We start from the raw sequence: 17171 nt of genomic DNA, 5'->3' as shown, positions 1-17171 counted from the left end.
TGAGCTGATAGAAATGCTGATCAAGTACCTTGCCAGGGAAAACAGGGAGACCTGGAGCTCCTATGTGGCGACATCACGGTACACAAGCTGAAGTACTCTGGGTATTTACCGCGCCAGCAAGTTGGCGCAGTTGGTAATATATAAAGTATAAAACTGATTGCCAGTGAAATACATTGTAGTGCCTTCAGTGGAACAGCACCAAAGAGAAGCTGAGTGACGTCTCATTTTGGCAGCTCAGTATCAGGCTATTAGCAGTGGACTAATGATGTATGCACATAAAAGTTCTGTCTGTGAAGAAGGCTGCGCTCCTCATTCTGGGTTTTCTTTTGTCCTTTAGACAGGCTCAGCTTTTAGTGAGCATTAACCTGGGAGGTACATAATGTCATGGCACTTGGAAGGGTTTGCAGTCAGAAAGGCTCTTCCAGTCAGACAGATTATGTTTGATGTAAAAATCAACAGACAAGCCTAAAATAACTTCAGAAAAGGTATGGATTTTTCTTAATAAGCTGTTATGGTCCATTAGTTACCCGATATTACTAGACAACTTATACAAACAAGCAATGCCTTGCATGAATTGTGGATCCAGTTATCTTATATTAGCTTCATTAACTTGATGCAGAAAAATATTTATAAAGTCACCTGATATCTATTGTATGAATAGGAAATGCCAGATTTGTATAGGGTGCCTGCAGGAACTCCTATTCAGACTTTACAAATTTCATAGGATTAATAGGATCTTTTAATGCAAACATCTGTGCACTGAGAAAGTTTTCAGTGGTGCTGGCCACACAAGAAAATTTGTACCTTTTTACCTGGGTCAGCATTTAACTGACTTGTGTCAGTTTAACATATCTATACAGAGATATGCATGAGTCTAAATACATCCACTTTATAAACCATTTTACTTAAACTGATCCAGCCTTTGTCCATAGACATGATCTGCCTTGTGAGGTCAGGAGTTAGTAGAGTGCTGAGCAAGGATTAAGTCTCCATACCTCTGAAAAAATTAGCTTTGATTAGCTTGAGGTGCAGGGATCTGACCCCTGACAATGTAATGTGATTTTATCCACACTTTGTCTTGAATTGAATGGAAGTCTTCTGGGATCCAGGTGTAATATCCCATTCTGAGACGTTTGGCTTTTGTAGAATTCAGCTGCGCAAAATGAAGATGGCCCTGTTTCATCCCTTAACCAAAAGGCAATCTCTATTAAGGGCTACTTTAGAAAGGAGCAAGTATTTTCTCTGTATACACTAAAAAAAAAAAAAAAAAGCCACCTAAAATGCTCTGTGCTTTCCTCAAACACTAATTCTGCATACTGCAGTCTGATTTATGTTCAGCATGTCAGGATAATGGGGATGGAAAGCACAGGACACACTTCTCAGTCACATAAATACGTTGCAAACCTTTCTGAAAGTTTTCAGCATGTCTCCAGCAATGGATCATTAAATAAGAGGAATAAACAAAGAAGGGACCATCAACCTGACCTCCACATAACACACTTAATGACTGCCAGCTACATTCATAAATTTACAGGCACTGGGTTTTATCACCATATGTGAATCAAGATTGTGGTTCATATTTACTGTGCAGTTCATGGGAAAAAAAAGACTCTGACATCTTGTGTTGTATTTTAGGAGTTTAAGTGAGGGGGATCTGTGCTTGAGAATGCTTAAGACCAGCACCCCACCCCCTCCCTCCTCATACATCACATGTGTAGGCGAGACTTTATATAGACTTTGCTTACTGTTCTGGGAGAAAACAACTATTTACTGTGGTACACAGCTAACATGCAAGCAACTGTCTCAGCTTTTCTGGAAAGGGCAATTGTTTAAAAAGGGAAATGGAGTGGGTGTGGGTATCTTATGTAGGGTATTTTTTTTTGTCTTCTTAACACCCTGAAGACCTACCAAACAAGAAGGCCAGCATTTGCATACCCCAGTGATAGGAAAGTCCTACACCAGATAGCACAGTTCTCTAAGTGACTTCACTGAAAATACTGAAGCATAATGCCAAGCTGGATTTTGTGGCTCATGCCTCACAACCAAAGGCGTCTGCCTTGCAGTCAGAGAGCCCAGCGGATGCTATTTGCAGTGGCAGTGGCATGAAGGCACTCCTGAATGGCACGGGGCTGTGCCTTGCAGCGACCGAAGGTTTTAGAGGGCGCTTGGCATTGCAGCCTGGCTCCTGATGATGCCGGGGACAGCAGAGGAGGCAGTGAGGGCTCCCCAGGCAGGTCGTGATTTTGGAAATGTGTATTTTCTTCCTTTGGCAATGGGTCTTCTTGGGTTAATTTTTTTCTACACTCCAATACTTCCAAAAAGCACTGTAAAATTAAGTCCTTTTTCTCCCAGTAAGAAGGAGACCAGTAAAGGTCTTATTACTGGCTCTCCCACATCAGCTTTCCGGCTTCTATACAGGAATGTAATTCAGTGAGCCACAGAACCATGAAAATGTCTGAAGTACTGTTTCTTTTAAACGGATTTTCCTTACAGACAAGTTATCTTGCTGGGCATTTCTGTGACAGCTTCTGCCAGCCCAATTTAATTGGGTTGTAGCTGAAAACAATAATATTACATTTACATTAGCTTTAAAAGTATCTTTTAAAAAAATAAATAAAAAATAAAACCCATCTGGCTTTAATGCTGCTGAATTTAAATTTAATGAAATTTGTTCATTTTAACTAACTAAATGTGCTGCATTAATGATCTGTATTAAGCAGGTAGTTAGAAAAAAGTGTAATATTGATGTTTAGCCTTGGTAAAAGCACTTTTCTGAAGAACCATATGGCATTCCTGCTTTAGTTCATGTAATTGTTTTAGTTTCCTTATGTGTAGGTTTTGCAACTGAATGAACCTGAGCTAAACATGATCTGGATCAGCACCAAAAAAAACGCAGGACTAGCATGGTTAAAGCACACTGGTTCCCCTGGCCACCAGCAAGCAAACAGATGACGCAGGAGAATTTAAAAAGCAAAATGAGACCCACAGATTGACACTGGATTTAAACAATCACCATGCAGAGACCAAATGCCATGCACATGGGAGGAGCTTGAGGCAAAGCTAGCCAGGCTTTCTGCCTCATTAAAGCAGCCTTCTCCAGGGAGTTGTTAGCAGGTTACTAGATCAGAATTCCCCTACAGCATGCTGGCAAGTGCTCGAAACCTGACCCTTTATAACCCTCCCCATCCGCAGCAATGCATTCGGTCATATAGAAGTTAAACAGGGATGGTATGTTTCCCGACATCAAGGATGGCTTTAGAAAAGAGTGGTATGTAAAACCTATTAAGAAGAAAGCTACACCCTGTTTGCAGAACAAAAGACAGCAGCTGATTCTGACTGACCAAAACAAAAGCCCCCAAGCAACTGCTGGGGAGGGAGGTGGCTGCCCTGCATAGAAGCATGGAATTGAATCTACTGGTATCTTTGAACCAGTCCCACCTTTTTGACATTAGGTCTAAAGCACAGGGCCCAACCACCAAAGTCAACCTCCACTGAACACATCCCTGTTTGTGGGGTTTTATGAAACTCTTGGCTGGCTGCTGTTCCCTGGCAGAGCAGGCTGCGTGCTTTGCCAGCCCCACTGGCTTGACTGTGGCCACTGTCGGTGAGCCCCGCGGCCCCCACCACCTGGCTGACCCACTGGCCCCTACAAGGAGCTGCAGCTTGGATGAGCACTGCAAGGCTGATCTGTGCCATGCCACCCCGTGGGACATTCTTGAGAAGGAAAAAGCTTCTGGGCCCAGTGCACAGAGATCCAGGGGCTGACTATTTGTCTTCTGTCCCCACCTCTTCACTCCCTGGTGACACGGGGAGTGACTGCTGTCCATCCCCTCGGAGAGCCGGCAAGCAGCCAGCTGGTCATTCCTGGCTGAATCTGGGGCTGTCTCAGGGCCAGCAGGTAACTGCAGCCACACACACATGCTTGGAGGCACCACACCGAGGTTTTGGTCTGCCTTCCCGAGGGAAATGGGCTTGTACAATTATGCTTTAGTATGGTGGCCTCCAACCACAGTTCTTGAGACCTGTGGGGAGCTGGCATCAGACCTGCCGGAGGAGAAGCAGCCTGTATCAGTGCTTGGCTAGTGCTCATGTATCTGCCTCCCCACAGACCCCAACAGAGCCAGGAGGGAGGGGACGTCACTCCCCTGTTAAACCTCTGCCCTCCACCAGCCCCACTCCTGGGGAGACTTCCAGTCAGTGTTTGCATTTTATTGCGAGGCAAGGACTGTAAGCAAAAGCCACACATCTGTGGAAAAGCCGGGCTGCACAATAGCAGAAGATTCATTTTACACCCTTGATGGTTGTAGGCTTTTCTAATGAATTGGCAAAGATGCAGGCCAAGCACCATAGCTGTAATCTGGTAGGTGCAAAAAGGGCTTTTTCCATGATGGAAAACTGCCCAGGGCCAGGCCAGCCACCATGGAGCAGCTGGAATAAGCAGGGAGCAGACTGAAGATAGCAGGAAGAGTGCCAAGGAAGAGCGCCGCTGAGCAGGATGCACTCACATTTTGTAGCACCCTCCCTTCCCCCGCCACTCCGCATGAAATGTGGAACACCCACCCTAGGGATACTAACACTTCCCCAGGACCAGCAAGGGGTGCTGACATGCTGTAATAATAGACGCTGTATAAGTGCTGCACATGCAGAGTGGATATTGGCTCAATATTTGCAAAATGGGAATAATAAGCCTGGTCTTGCAGAAGACCATCTGGGGAGCGTGGTGCAGGAAAGAACCCAGCGCACGGGAAGGAGAGCACATCCACAACCGGCCCCTTATTCTGTTACTCTGCAGACAATGATGAATTAAGTGTGTAGTGTCGTGCTGTGCAGAGTAAGTGGAACAGACACAGGGAGATATCTGACATATATTTTGAGGTGTATTTAATATCATGGTGCTTCCAGATTCCACTAGCATGCTAGGGGTTTTGGCCTCAAACCAATGTTTGCATCAGTACCATGTGTCTCTGGAACAGCAGTGCTTACTTTAGAGCTGGCTATGAAAATAGTTTCCATTATAACCCCTTGTTTTCACATGCTTCTTTTATTTTATTTTGAAAATCCTCTTTTGAGTCAAAAATTTCCATTCTGTATCTTTGCCAAAAGGTGAAGTTTTCCTCCCCTCTTTTTCTTAAGCTTGGAGGAAGAGTCTTTCAAATGTTTTTGAATCATGGGAGAATGGAAAAAATGCATTTTCCCAGTAGGGTTAAAAAAAGGTCCACATTTTCATGGTGGTGGAAACACAGGGGGAAATGAAACCAAAGGTTGAAACTTGTATTTTGGTCTAGAGATTTCTGTAGTAAACCAGCTTCATAGGGTATGACTTTGATTCGCCAAAGGCAGAGATTATTCTGGGTTTTGGCAGTTAATCAGGCACAAGTCCAGGTTTCAAACTTTGCTGGCATTCAGGATATCATTTAAGGTAGTGTCTTTACAGCTGCCTATTTAAAGAGGAAAGAGCTGGTCCCCTGTGGTCTTCTGCCCTTCAGAGCTAATTATATCCAGCAATACATTTAAATTCATTCTAAAATCTGATTGAATGGAGAGGAACTAGATGAACAGTTGTGCCAAACACTTTAAAAACTTTTTCTCAATTCTCACTCACGTTAGCAAGAGCAAATGGATGTGTTGAAGTCATGGACAGGCTCAGGCACTTCGCAAGGGCCAAAGTGCATGACAGGGTATGTGCAAATGACTGACTCAAGCAACTGAGAAACTTAATTCATTATGCCTGCCAAGTTTTTTGTTGATGCCTTTTTTTCTCCTTCACATAGGCTAGGAAGCGTCAGTATAAAAATCGGCTCTGCTATGTGTAGTTACACTGCCTCAATTAATAAACAGAAGAGGAAAGAAAGAGGTGGGCATCTAACCACCATGCTGATGAGTGATCCTGCATCCCTATGCTGCTTTCTGTTACTGTGTTTTTCTGGTGAGAGCTGTAGCTGATACACTAGTGGTAATTCCCATCTGGGTGTTCCAGAAGTTATACAAGATGTGAACAATTCTTGGGCTAGCAGTACGGTTGTGACCTTCGGATCCACATTTTCTGGGGTTTTTGCAACTTTTAGCTACGCAGCTTGCACATTTCATTAAACCTTTTGCTTTCTATTGTTCAAAACCTGCTCTAAGTGTACATACTTTTGGCAAAGGCATCCAAAATGATGTGTTTATTTTGCTCCAGTGCCAAAAAGCAGTGATTCATTAAGGAGCTTGGAGCTATAGAGGGAAAGCCACAGCCAGCAACCACCACACATGCCCTGAAGAGCAGAAAGCTGTGTTTTCCTAAGGAAAATGGTTAGCGCAGCTGGACTAGTATCACGGCTGACTTCTCTGAAGTGAGGAGGTACTGCTGGGCAGGTTGGAGAGTGCAGTCGTTCTTCTGCATAAAATTGGGCTTTGCTGCAGCAGCCAGCAGGCATCTGGAGGCTGCCATTAAGCCCATATGGGAGAAAGAAAAAATGCCTGAGGGGAGCCAGTCCAGCTGATAGGAGCCTTTCCTTGAAATGATGAATTAGGGAGCTCCAGTACTGTGACCACTGCTATGGTGAACGCAATGGAAGGTGCAACAAGCCTTGAGAGAAGAGGTGGAGGAGGAAAGCTGGTGTCCCGCAGTAAGAACAGACCTCCAGCTGCATTTAGCCGCACTACTTCATTCTCCCTGCTGGGGACACGCCAGCTTGTATCAGTAAAATGGCTTGTCCACTCTTTGTTTTAACTACTGATACGAACCTGTAGTGGCTAAAGCCTTTAAAAACCTGGCAGAAGCCTGACTCTTGAGGAACTCTACACTCCAGCATGTCATTTTTACACCATTGCTTTCTTCTTCCCCAGTGGCTTGAACTAGGACAAGTGGAATGCTATTTATAATTTTTAATGTAGTTCTTTTTGTCTTTCATCACAAATCTGGAACCCTGGACAAAATTGATATCTGGTGAAAAACACACACTCGATTGGAAAATTTCTGGTGGTTATTTTCTGCCTGGAGAGGCAATGCTGTCCTGTGCTGTCACCGCACTGTCACTGCACGGCGAAACACAACGCAACAGGAAGTTCCAGGATCAAGGAGCCAGTATGAAGCACAAAGGAAACAATCACGTATGAACAAGCATTAATATCAAGAGTTCTTGTTATTAACAATCATAAATATGCAGAAGAGTTTTGGAAAATCCAAAATTTAAAATGTAAACCAGGAGTGTAGCATTTAAATTATTAAGTATTAGGGCGGGACCTTACAGACTTTGGGTAATACGTCATGCCGTCTACTGGTGGGGTTCTTCAGCTTTTTTCCAGGAATATCTGGTCTATGGTTAGGGACACAGTGTGAGCCAGTATATCCGTTCCTCTTGGTGCTTTAAACAAAGACAGAAGGTAGCTTTTCCCAGCACCAACTGCACAGTGCTTAGTTCTCTTTAGAAGATTATAAGATCCTTGCCCTGAAGAACACGCATTTCTTACAGCATATTAATTTTTGGTAAATTCAAATGAAAAAAGCCCAACACTGTTACTGTCAGAAGGGTCTGATTAATCAGGCTCTGAATCTTTCATTTGCTCACTTCTCATAATCTCACACAAGAAGTTCTCCAAAACCTGGATTACACCACTTCTGCAACTTACGTTGTAAATCTTTAGGCAGCCAATAACTTTTAAAACAGTAGATGTTAAAGTAATAATTCCCTAAATAATTAGCAAAATATTCTGTGTCTGTGAGGAAAGGAAGGTTCCTGCAAAGGCCGGGCTTCCTGATGCAAATAAGGGAACTGACTCCAGATCTTTGCAAGCAAAGTAAACAAACATGAGCAACAACTGTGGGATGGAGAAAAAGTCAAAGAATCAAAGGGATATAAAGTTCTAGATTTTGCCTTTCAGGAACATTAGGGAAAGAAAGCATTTTTGAAAGATACAGTGGAACAAACCTGGGGTGGATGGATGTGAAGTGTGTAGAAGTTTAAATGTTTAAAGAAGTTTAAAATAAAGAAAGCAGGGGAGGAGGGGAGTCAGGGCAGTTTCTGAAGCTGAGGAGCATGTGCAGGAGGGGAGTAGATCTGCTCTCCATGACTCCTGAAATGTTTGTGTTGGGACTGTTTTCGATTTTCTGCCTTTCAACCGCGCAGACATTATGTAAATTACTTCAAAAGCTCAGTGCATACAGTACCACAAGAAACTGCAAACTGTTATTAAAATGAAAACAGAGATTTTTCAACATACTTGCAATGTTTGAGTCTGTAGAAGTCTTTCCTAGAACAATTTGCCAAGCAGTTACTTAATATAGGCCAGGGTAACGTTAAGTTAAAGGGTACAACAAAAATTGCAGCTCAGATGATAAAACCATGTGAGTAGATCTATGAGCATTCATTACTAACCATTTCAAATCATATTGACGCAGCTACTGTGAAAGCTTCCTCCAGGTACAAACAGACCCCCCGAGTCAGAGAGCACAGAGAGGCTCACAGCTGAGGGCACCCAGCACACAGCCTGGATGATAAATTATTGAACTGCTGTTGCCATGAGTCATTTACCTGCTTCTCAGTGTCTGAAATTGGCTTACAAACTGTTATGGTAAATAATTTAGAGTAGCAAAGAAGTCTGCAAGTGCATAAGCTATTTGCAGATAATTTGTGAGCAGAAGAAAAACCTGCCAGTGCCAAAGCACCAGGAATGAGTTTGCCCAGCTGTGCTCTTTTCCTGCCTGTGGTGGCAAAGAGCTGGCAAGGATAAATAAGAACAGACATTGACACAGGAGTTGAGATCACCTGAATACTAAACAGGTCCAAGCATCTCAGATCTTCCAGAGGTAAGGGCCTCACTGCCTGTGTCCCAGTGCAGTCTTCATCTGAACAAGCAAATATCATCCAAGAAATGTCTGCTCTACGTTTTCATCAGAATAGCCCTCATCTGCATTTAACTCCTCTGATCCAAGGCTTTGGACTCCTAGTTTCCAACCTGAGAGACTGAACTACAGAAGCTCCTCTCAGTTAGTTACTCTGCATAGGTGCCTTCTATTCCACTATGCAAATAGTATGTACAGGCGGGTTTTTTGAGGGAGGAAGACTTGTGATGATCACGCACAAAGACAACAGCCTCTTTTTTAAAGATTTCAAATTTTGTGCTCTATATTTGTTATACATTGGAAATGGGAGGTGACACTGGCAAGAACATAGCATTGCTAAGCCATTAAAAGTAAAAAAGGACCCGTAGATATATTTTTAAATATTTCCAAATGAGAGGTTATTACAAAATTCCCTGGATATTAAAAGGAAATGGCCTAAATTCCCAATGCAACACCAGTATAATTAATTAATATACCCTATGATTTTATTTTGACAGTGCCTGTTTAAGGACTGCATTCAGTTTCCCAGAAAATAGAATTAGCCTTTTGCTTAACCACAGCTGATGTTCTAGTCTTAAGCAAACTGATTTTGGTGGTGCCCTCCCTAAACTCTTTCCCTTTGTAACTGCAAGTTCTCTACAGGCAGGTCCAAATTCAATGTTGTTGTTATAAACCTTAGCATGACCCATGACTAAAAAAAATTACTTAGCTTCTTGCTTATGTTTGCTTATGTCATAACCTTTGCTTCGTTCACTGAATCATACAACTCTGCAGCCTGCAGGACACGGTGCTGCTCACCTTCTCGCAGTTCTGCATGCTGACAGGAGTTGTGAGTGGGTGTGGAGAGGTGGGAGGACCACGCAAGAAGTGACTCATCTGCATCATTCCTGTTCTGGACTCTGTGCCATCCTCTTGGTTTATCTTGATAAGCACCTGGGTACTGTTACAAGGTTGAATGCACTTGCCAGTCCTGCATTACAAATCCTGGGATCAGATACGATAGCCCCTCCTTATACCTTCTGTCATATTTAGTGCCATGAATTAATCTCGGCGACCGAAGGAAGAGTAATACAAATTCACCCTTCTAAAATGCCTCTTTACGTTATGTGAGACTACAGAACTCTAAAGACTGGCAACACCATCTTACAAGTTGTAGGCCATCTATTACCATCTATCGTTCCAGTATAGTAAACATGCTGAAATACAGCTGTCTTTGAAGCTTTCTTGATGGGAAGGAATTTGCTTTTTGATATGTGAGATAACTATTGTGTGTATTGTTTCATTCTGACTTGGGAACATTTACAATCTCTTCTGTGAAGAGATCTCATACCAGCCATTTATACAAGTTAAATGTTCTTGTTTTACGAACACTGCAGAAGTTCATGAAGAAGTTATTCTTCTTTCGGTAGAAAATTTCAGTTCCTGAGGGACAGCAGAGTATCTGTTTAACAGTATTCACTACAGTACCCAACACAGTGACTTGGGACAAGAAGGGAAGAACTGTGCCTGCAGCATGAGGCAATCGGATAACTGCAGTATTACTACTGACACTGAAATCTGAAATCTAACTGGGAAGCTGGGTCCAGGAACCCCACTGATGCTGATGTGGCATCAGAACAGTCTGGCATGACGTACTGGCACCTGTTCTACCCATCAGCTGAACCTTGGCTTCCCCCCCTGACAGAAGACATGTTCATGTTTTAGCATCTTACGCAGCACTTCCTTCAGTATGAGATTAGCCCTGGCTAAAATGATCATGGAAATTTCAGTCCTGAAATTTTATCTTCCCAGGTAATTTTTGCTTTGCTTGCAGTTGTGGATTTCCAGCAACCCTAGAAGACTATAAAAACTACAAATTGCTGAGCAGCCCATTTGTGTCCATTTGTGTCTCATCCTGTTAGTCATTTAAAGGCAAAGTGGAATAAACATCCAAACACATCATAGGTAAAGTTCATCTAAATCCTAAACCCCAAAAAAGTATACCAAATAGAAATGTATTTTATCTACAAATTGCAGTCTCAAATCTCTGCTAGAATCACTTACCAAACATTATCGTATCCTTGAACTTTTACCCGTCCTAAACACCAACTACCAACCATGGCAAGAAATTTAATGCCCACATTAAAATATCTCTATTATACTGCAGAATAAAAGTCTGCAAACAACTGACTACTGAATGTATGTATTTTGTGTGGACGCTTATATAGGAATGTCAGCAGGATCACTTCTGTGTGGAGGCAGTTACAGAAATATAGCTCTACATACAAGAAATGCTATATATCTGCTTTCAATAGTTCATTTTCTCTCATAGGTCACATTGGTAGATGTCTTTTTGTACAGTGTTGAGGATTCAGGGTTCATTCCCTCCTACTAGTGAGTCATAAGCTGAATTCTTAAATCAAAAGGCTTAAAAAGCAGGATCTAAGTAGAAAAGTGCCCCCCCCTTTTTTTTTTCCTAAGTTGATGATTATTAATGACTGTGAGTAGTCTGAGATATACACATTTCCCCTTTGAGTCTTTAGGCAGGAAATAAAGCAGAAAGAGATGTAACTGTTGTATGGACCAGTACTATTTTATGTATTCAGCTAGTATTCCCTGTTCAGGATCAAAAGAAAGTCTTTATTTTTGCTTGCTTTACAAAAGCTGAATGAAGAGTCTATGAGGCTAGTATTGGATGCTCCCAGCATCTTGTCCATCATGAATAAAAGTCCCCTTACTAAGACCTTTACATTTTCTAATGCAAGTAAATTATTTCTTGTTTACAAGTTGCTCTTTTGGGTAACCCAAATACACACAACAACCAAAACAAAAGAAGCTGGCAAGTAATTGAACTACACTGGAGGATGTGATAACCACCCATTTTATCAGCTTACAAATCGACCTTGAGGAGTTTATTACTCCACAGGAATCATTGTAGACAGATGATATATAATTTTGCATTGTAAACTGGGTTTTTACGTAGGAGGGGAATACAAATTCCTTTGATGAAATTAATGAGATTCACCAGAGGCAGACAGGAACACTTTATGTTCCTATTTACGAGTGACTCCAGAGAGGCAACTCAAGTTTCTCAAAATAAACCCTTTAAAAATTGCTTTTCAAGGTAAGAAATATAAATGTGGGGAATTGATGCAAAAAACTCTGCTGAGAAATAAGTGACAGGGGTCGGCTGTCACACAAGCCGCCCTTCTGAAAGCCTTTCCTCAGGCTGAAGAAAGGACCATTAGACCCTGTATGCTCCCTTTGCTCCCACCGCGCAGTTCAGCCTGCTGCCTCTGTACAAGCCCCACTCACTTGTCTTCAGCTCTGTGCTTTGTACAGGGCCTGGATTTGGAGGTGTCAGGCAACGAGGCTTGCCTTCAGCGTTTGAACATCCAGGCGTGCTGCAATGCTATTCTCTCCTTGCAAAGGCACTATTAGGTTAAAACGCAACAGATCAGTCTTTCCCCATCAGCATCAGTCTTCTTCAAGCCTTCTGTTGGAGAGTACTTTCCATCTCATCTCACAGATCTCTTCTGAGCTGTCTCCCATCATCCAGTGTTTTTTTTTTTTAAGGGGCAAACAACAACCCTGGACATGGGAAAGCACTTTTTGTCTGATAAAAAGCACAATGATGTAATGGGATTTCTGCCTACCCCCTTCCTGTTTGGACATCCGTATGTGAGTATCAACTCCCTTTTGTACCAGCACCAGCTCACTAGGAGCTCATGTTGAATTTCTCCAAGCCCCTACACGAAGCAGCTTTCTAAGACACCTTCCTTGTCCCTCTGGGCTGTGTTGCTCCATCCTGCAAATCTGACTTTTTTCTTCTTTTGACCCTATTAAAACTTACTTGTTTGAAACAACTGAGTTTATTAAATAATCCAGATAACTCTCTGACTGCCTTGTCCTCATTATCACTCTGGTAATATTTACTCCATATAAAATTGCTGTCAGTGGTGATTTATTTAGTCTTTTAAAGCCTTTTGAAATAATACTTCTCTAGATAGCTGATGAAAACACCGAAGAGCCTCCCTGCAGCTCCCCAACAGAAACACCCTCATTAAATGCCAGTGCTGCTTGGACAATCGATCTGCTTCTCATTTGGTTCTTCATCTGTTTGTGCTTTATTAATTGTGTGCTGTCCTCACTTTCTTCTCTCTTACTAAATCAAGAGCCTACTGAAATCTATTACACTCAAGCCCGAACCTCTGGCAATTTAACATGTAATCATATAAAACGAGAAAATAAAAGACCCGTTTGCCAAGCCCTACTTACTATAAAACCCATGAAGACTAGCATTAGTTGTATTCTTCGCTGCTCACCATGTATTAGCTGATGACCACATTTCTTCTGCCTGTAGGTGATGCCAGGCTCCCCAGACCGCAGCTCCTGTGGTACCCCATTTGCTTCCCGAGCACAGGCCCCACACTGACACTGTTCTCCATCTCCCGAAATGTCACCGCAGTGCCAGCACATACAAAGATCAGCAGGTCAGAAATCTCTTTAGCCAACTCCTCTAGGATTTACAGGCCACTCAAAACCATTGTAATTTTGCTGTATGTCTTGCTAATAGATGTTCTTTAGCATGTGTTTTAGATGAGCCTTGAGTGTCCTCCTTGATGCATGTGCATCTCCCGGTTTTTTTCTAGGCACTGCATAGTAATGGCTATCAGAGCTTTTTTGTTTGGTTTGGGTTGGGGGTTTTTTTATTGTTTTTTTTTTCATCACTGGTAGTAGTTACCTGTTTGCATTAAGCTTGATTCACTGCTTGGATTATGGTTATGGGTTAAGAAAAGCAAAATAAACCTTTGTTCCTTTTGCCCTAGTGCTATGCACAATCTCTATTTCTCCCCGTCTTCCCCCTTAATTTATACAGCTGACTACGTCCCTTCTTGTCACTTGTTGCGGCACAGCGCTGGCCGGGTGCCGCTGCGACCACCTTCTTTCTTCCCACGTTAGCAGCCGTCCTGCCTTCGATGTCGCCCCTGTGCGACAGGCAAGGCTGGGGCGGTTTCAGCCTCTGCCACAGCGCACAAGGGCCTGTACAGGGCCGGCGGGGCCCCCCGGGCGTCCCCCTCCCACGCGTGGCGGCAGCAAAGCCCCCGGCGCCGCAGCAGGGACCCGGGCCGTGGGTCCGCTCCCTGCGCCGGCCGCGGGCCGCCCTGCGCCTTCAGGGGGCGTGAGAGCGGCTGGAAGCCACCTCCCGCCCGGACCCACGTCTCGGACCCCGGGGAGGGGCGGCGGTGGGGCGGGGGCTGGGGAGGCGAGCGGTGCGAGGGGGTCGCCAGCTGAGCGCCGCCTGTCCCGCTGCGCGCACGGCGCCGGGCGGGTTTCCCCTTCGTCACAGACCCCCGCGACCGCTCCCGTGCCCCTGCCCCGCAGCAGGGACCGGCAGCCTCCCGCGGCCGGGCGGGGACGAGGCGGCGCCCCGGGGCGCGGCGGCCCGGCAGCGCGGCGGTATGAGGGGCAGCCGCCGGCCCGCCGCCGCGGCCGTACCCCGCCAGCCGGCGGGCGGCGCGGCGGGGAGCGCGGCCCCGGCGAGAAGCGAGATGCCCCCCCGGAACCAGCCGCGGCGCGGGCTGCGCGCCCGGCGGGCGGCGTGATCGCCTCCCGGCCAAGCCATGGGCCAGACCTCGGTCTCCACGCTGCCCGAGCCGGCCGGCGGTGAGTACCGGGTGACGCCGGCGGCGGGGCGGCGCGGCGAGGGCGGGGGGCTCGGGGCGGGGGTGGGCAGCCCGAGGGGCGCTGCCGCCCGCCGGTGCCCTCGAACCGCGGCGGGGACGGGGGCGGCGGCCGGGGGGCTGCGGCCGCTTCCCTCCCGGCCCGGCCCGCCTCGGCAGCCCCGGGGGCTCGGGGCTCCGCAGTGCCCACCGCCTCCCCGGGGGCTTGGGGCTCCTTTTTTCCTCCTTTAATTAATAAAGAAGGGGGGGAAGGGGGGGGAGCTCTGGCACCTGGCCCAGCAGCGCGGTTAGTAGCCCGCCCATCGCGTTGCTTTTGGCTCCGGGACATTTTATGTGTAAGCAGGCGAATGCAAATAAATAAAAAACGTGTGCGTGGAACGGCTGGTCGTCCCCCGTCGTCCCCACCCCCCCAATAAAGCAGCCCGAGCAACATGTTCGCAACTTCATTTGAGGATAGTACGAACTGCCTGGGAATGCTGTTTGGAGGCTTGTTAGGATAACTCGGGTGTGTTTTAGTTACTGAAAAACAGAGCGGGGCTCTTCCCACAATAATAGGATGTAGAGTCTAAATGAACTCCAGCGAGGTTTGAAGTTTCCTGTGAAAACGTCACTGCATGTTTTTCCTCCGCGCCTGTTTCCTTTGCATCCATTAAAAAAAAAATAAGCAAATCCTGTTGTAGACTTTCAATTCTGAAGGCTGAACTTTATTCTTAATTTGCTTATTGCTGTTTATCTGGGAATGTTTTGTCAACTAGGAGACCGTGCAACAAACTTTCTTTTTCACCTTTCTTTTCTTCACGGATGTTTCAAAGAATAGTTTTGGTAATAACATAAACATTTTCAGAAAAGGTCCATTATCTTGCCAGTGGTACAACTTCCCTGTCATACTACCCCAGTCAAAATCTTGGATGATTTCTTCTCCTGCCAAACACTGCATAAAAGAGAAATTTGACCGTTTCCGATAAGTTTCACCATCCCATTGAAGGCTTCACCCAGCAGCCAGTGCGTTAGAATTATATGAAGGTCGGCGTCGGGAAACAGATGGACTGGTTAAAAGATTTTGTTAAACTTCCTGGACACAAATGTGTCCGAACTGTTACATGCAGAGTCTGTTGTGAGAGTATTTTGTCTGGGAGGGGGCCTGTATCTTGCCTAAGGATAGCTGTGGTGCCTGTGTTCCCTCGGCAGAATGCTAATGGGCAACAGTTGGGCTGGATTTCTAGTTTAATCTAAAAGAAAAAAAAGTCACCCTTGAATTCTTTCCTAACTGAAACCAAGGTTTTCAATCAGGAGCAACAAGGGACAGTTGTCTGAAGATGTAAGTTACGGTGATGCTACCTCAGTATTGCTAAGTAAATTCTCGTTATCACCACGTTATCATCACTGCACTTGTGACGAGGCGCTGGTAGTGCCTCCAGCAGGTTTCACAGAAGAGCAATCCCACTGCGCTTCCAGCCCCGCTGAAATGTTGGGAGAGCATATCATCAACAAGAAACCACAGGGGCAGGGAGGCTTCTGGGTGGCGTGGATTCATGGGGGTGCAGTCATTTGTTTTCTCTAGTCCGCTGATACGGTCTGAACGCTTAATAAGCTGTGAAGTTTGGGAGGCCTCGTCTAGCTCTGGTCAGGGCAGGAGAACGACTTCCATCAGTTCTGGTTCAGACAAGTTGCCCCTTAGGCAAGTAGGCCTAAAATCTTCGTTGATTTTGGCGTGCCAGCCAACTACAAGCCATTTAAGCCTTTGACAGCTGCTAGAGATTAAAGTTGAAGGAGATCCCTGTCTTGCACACGCAGGGGCTACAGATCTGTTTTCGTGCCAAGGAATCAATACTGCATTCAGATCCCCAGTGAGCCACACAAAAGCAGCTGTGAGAAGTTACTTGCCTGTTCACTCCCTTTTTTCCCCCAATTGTGCCTGCCTGCGAGGGCTAGGACCCTGCCCCTGATCCCTGCTGTGCCCTGGCAGGGCTGCGTCGGGCGCGGGGCACCGCTAGTAAATCACCGTGGGGCTTTCGGGTGGGCTGGTAAGGTGAACATGGTTTGGTGTAGAAAACTGAAATAAAATGTTTTTCCTGAAAGTCACGAGTGTTAGAAGAGATAAAATATATGCATAGTACAATACTCAGTATGGACTCCAGCCAGTGTCCTGCGTTTTTTTTAAGATTTACTTTAAATGAAAGATTTTACTCTTGGAAAAGGAAATACATACTCAAGTACTCACACAGACCAAGGTCCTAGTGGCACTTTCCTGTTGGGTTAAGTACAAGACTGAGGCCTAACCATAAAACTCGGAGTCGGTGAGTGGGCAAATGTAGGCTCGTACCAGGTAGATTGAAGTGCCTGTAAAGAGAGGAAGGATCGGATTTTCATGCCCGATTGGAACTTTCTTCAGCAGTAATGCTCTCTCGCTAGAGTTTGCCATCAGCTGTGGGTGGGTGGGTGTTGGAAGTATTTTGGACAGGTGGATCAGGGCTTTAATCGTGTCCCCTAACTATGAGTGGTAAAGGGGCAGCGAAGGAGGTCTTGGCTGCTGGGGACACCCACCAGGCAATCCTTTGCTCCTTGTCCTCTGTTCCAGTGTTTCAGTAATTTAGATACAATTTCTAAAGCTTGCTTGTTATTTGCCATGGTTAGGAAATGTGAAGAAACAGCAATTGCAAGAAGAGCTTGGGAAGACAGTATAG

General features: G+C 45.2%; 1 protein-coding gene across 3 annotated transcripts in view; it reads left to right on the top strand.

Moving 5' to 3' along the window:
* The window catches only part of PHACTR2 (phosphatase and actin regulator 2), a 138020-nt gene that overhangs the window by 43861 nt on the left and 76988 nt on the right, over positions 1-17171 (top strand). The window contains exon 1 of one of the 3 annotated variants that reach the window (XM_080390068.1): positions 9599-14470. The exons of the other annotated variants lie outside the window; for them this stretch is intronic. Coding sequence (XP_080246194.1) covers positions 14428-14470 — 43 coding nt within the window. The 5' untranslated portion in view covers positions 9599-14427. Of the gene's footprint in view, positions 1-9598; positions 14471-17171 lie in introns of those variants that run through there. 3 annotated transcript variants of the gene reach the window in all.

This window comes from Falco punctatus, assembly GCF_963210335.1.
Source record: "Falco punctatus genome assembly, chromosome: 5".
Taxonomy (NCBI): Eukaryota; Metazoa; Chordata; class Aves; order Falconiformes; family Falconidae; genus Falco; species Falco punctatus.
The sequence above is the reverse complement of the archived record's forward strand: the minus strand, read 5'-3'. Positions and strand labels throughout refer to the sequence as shown.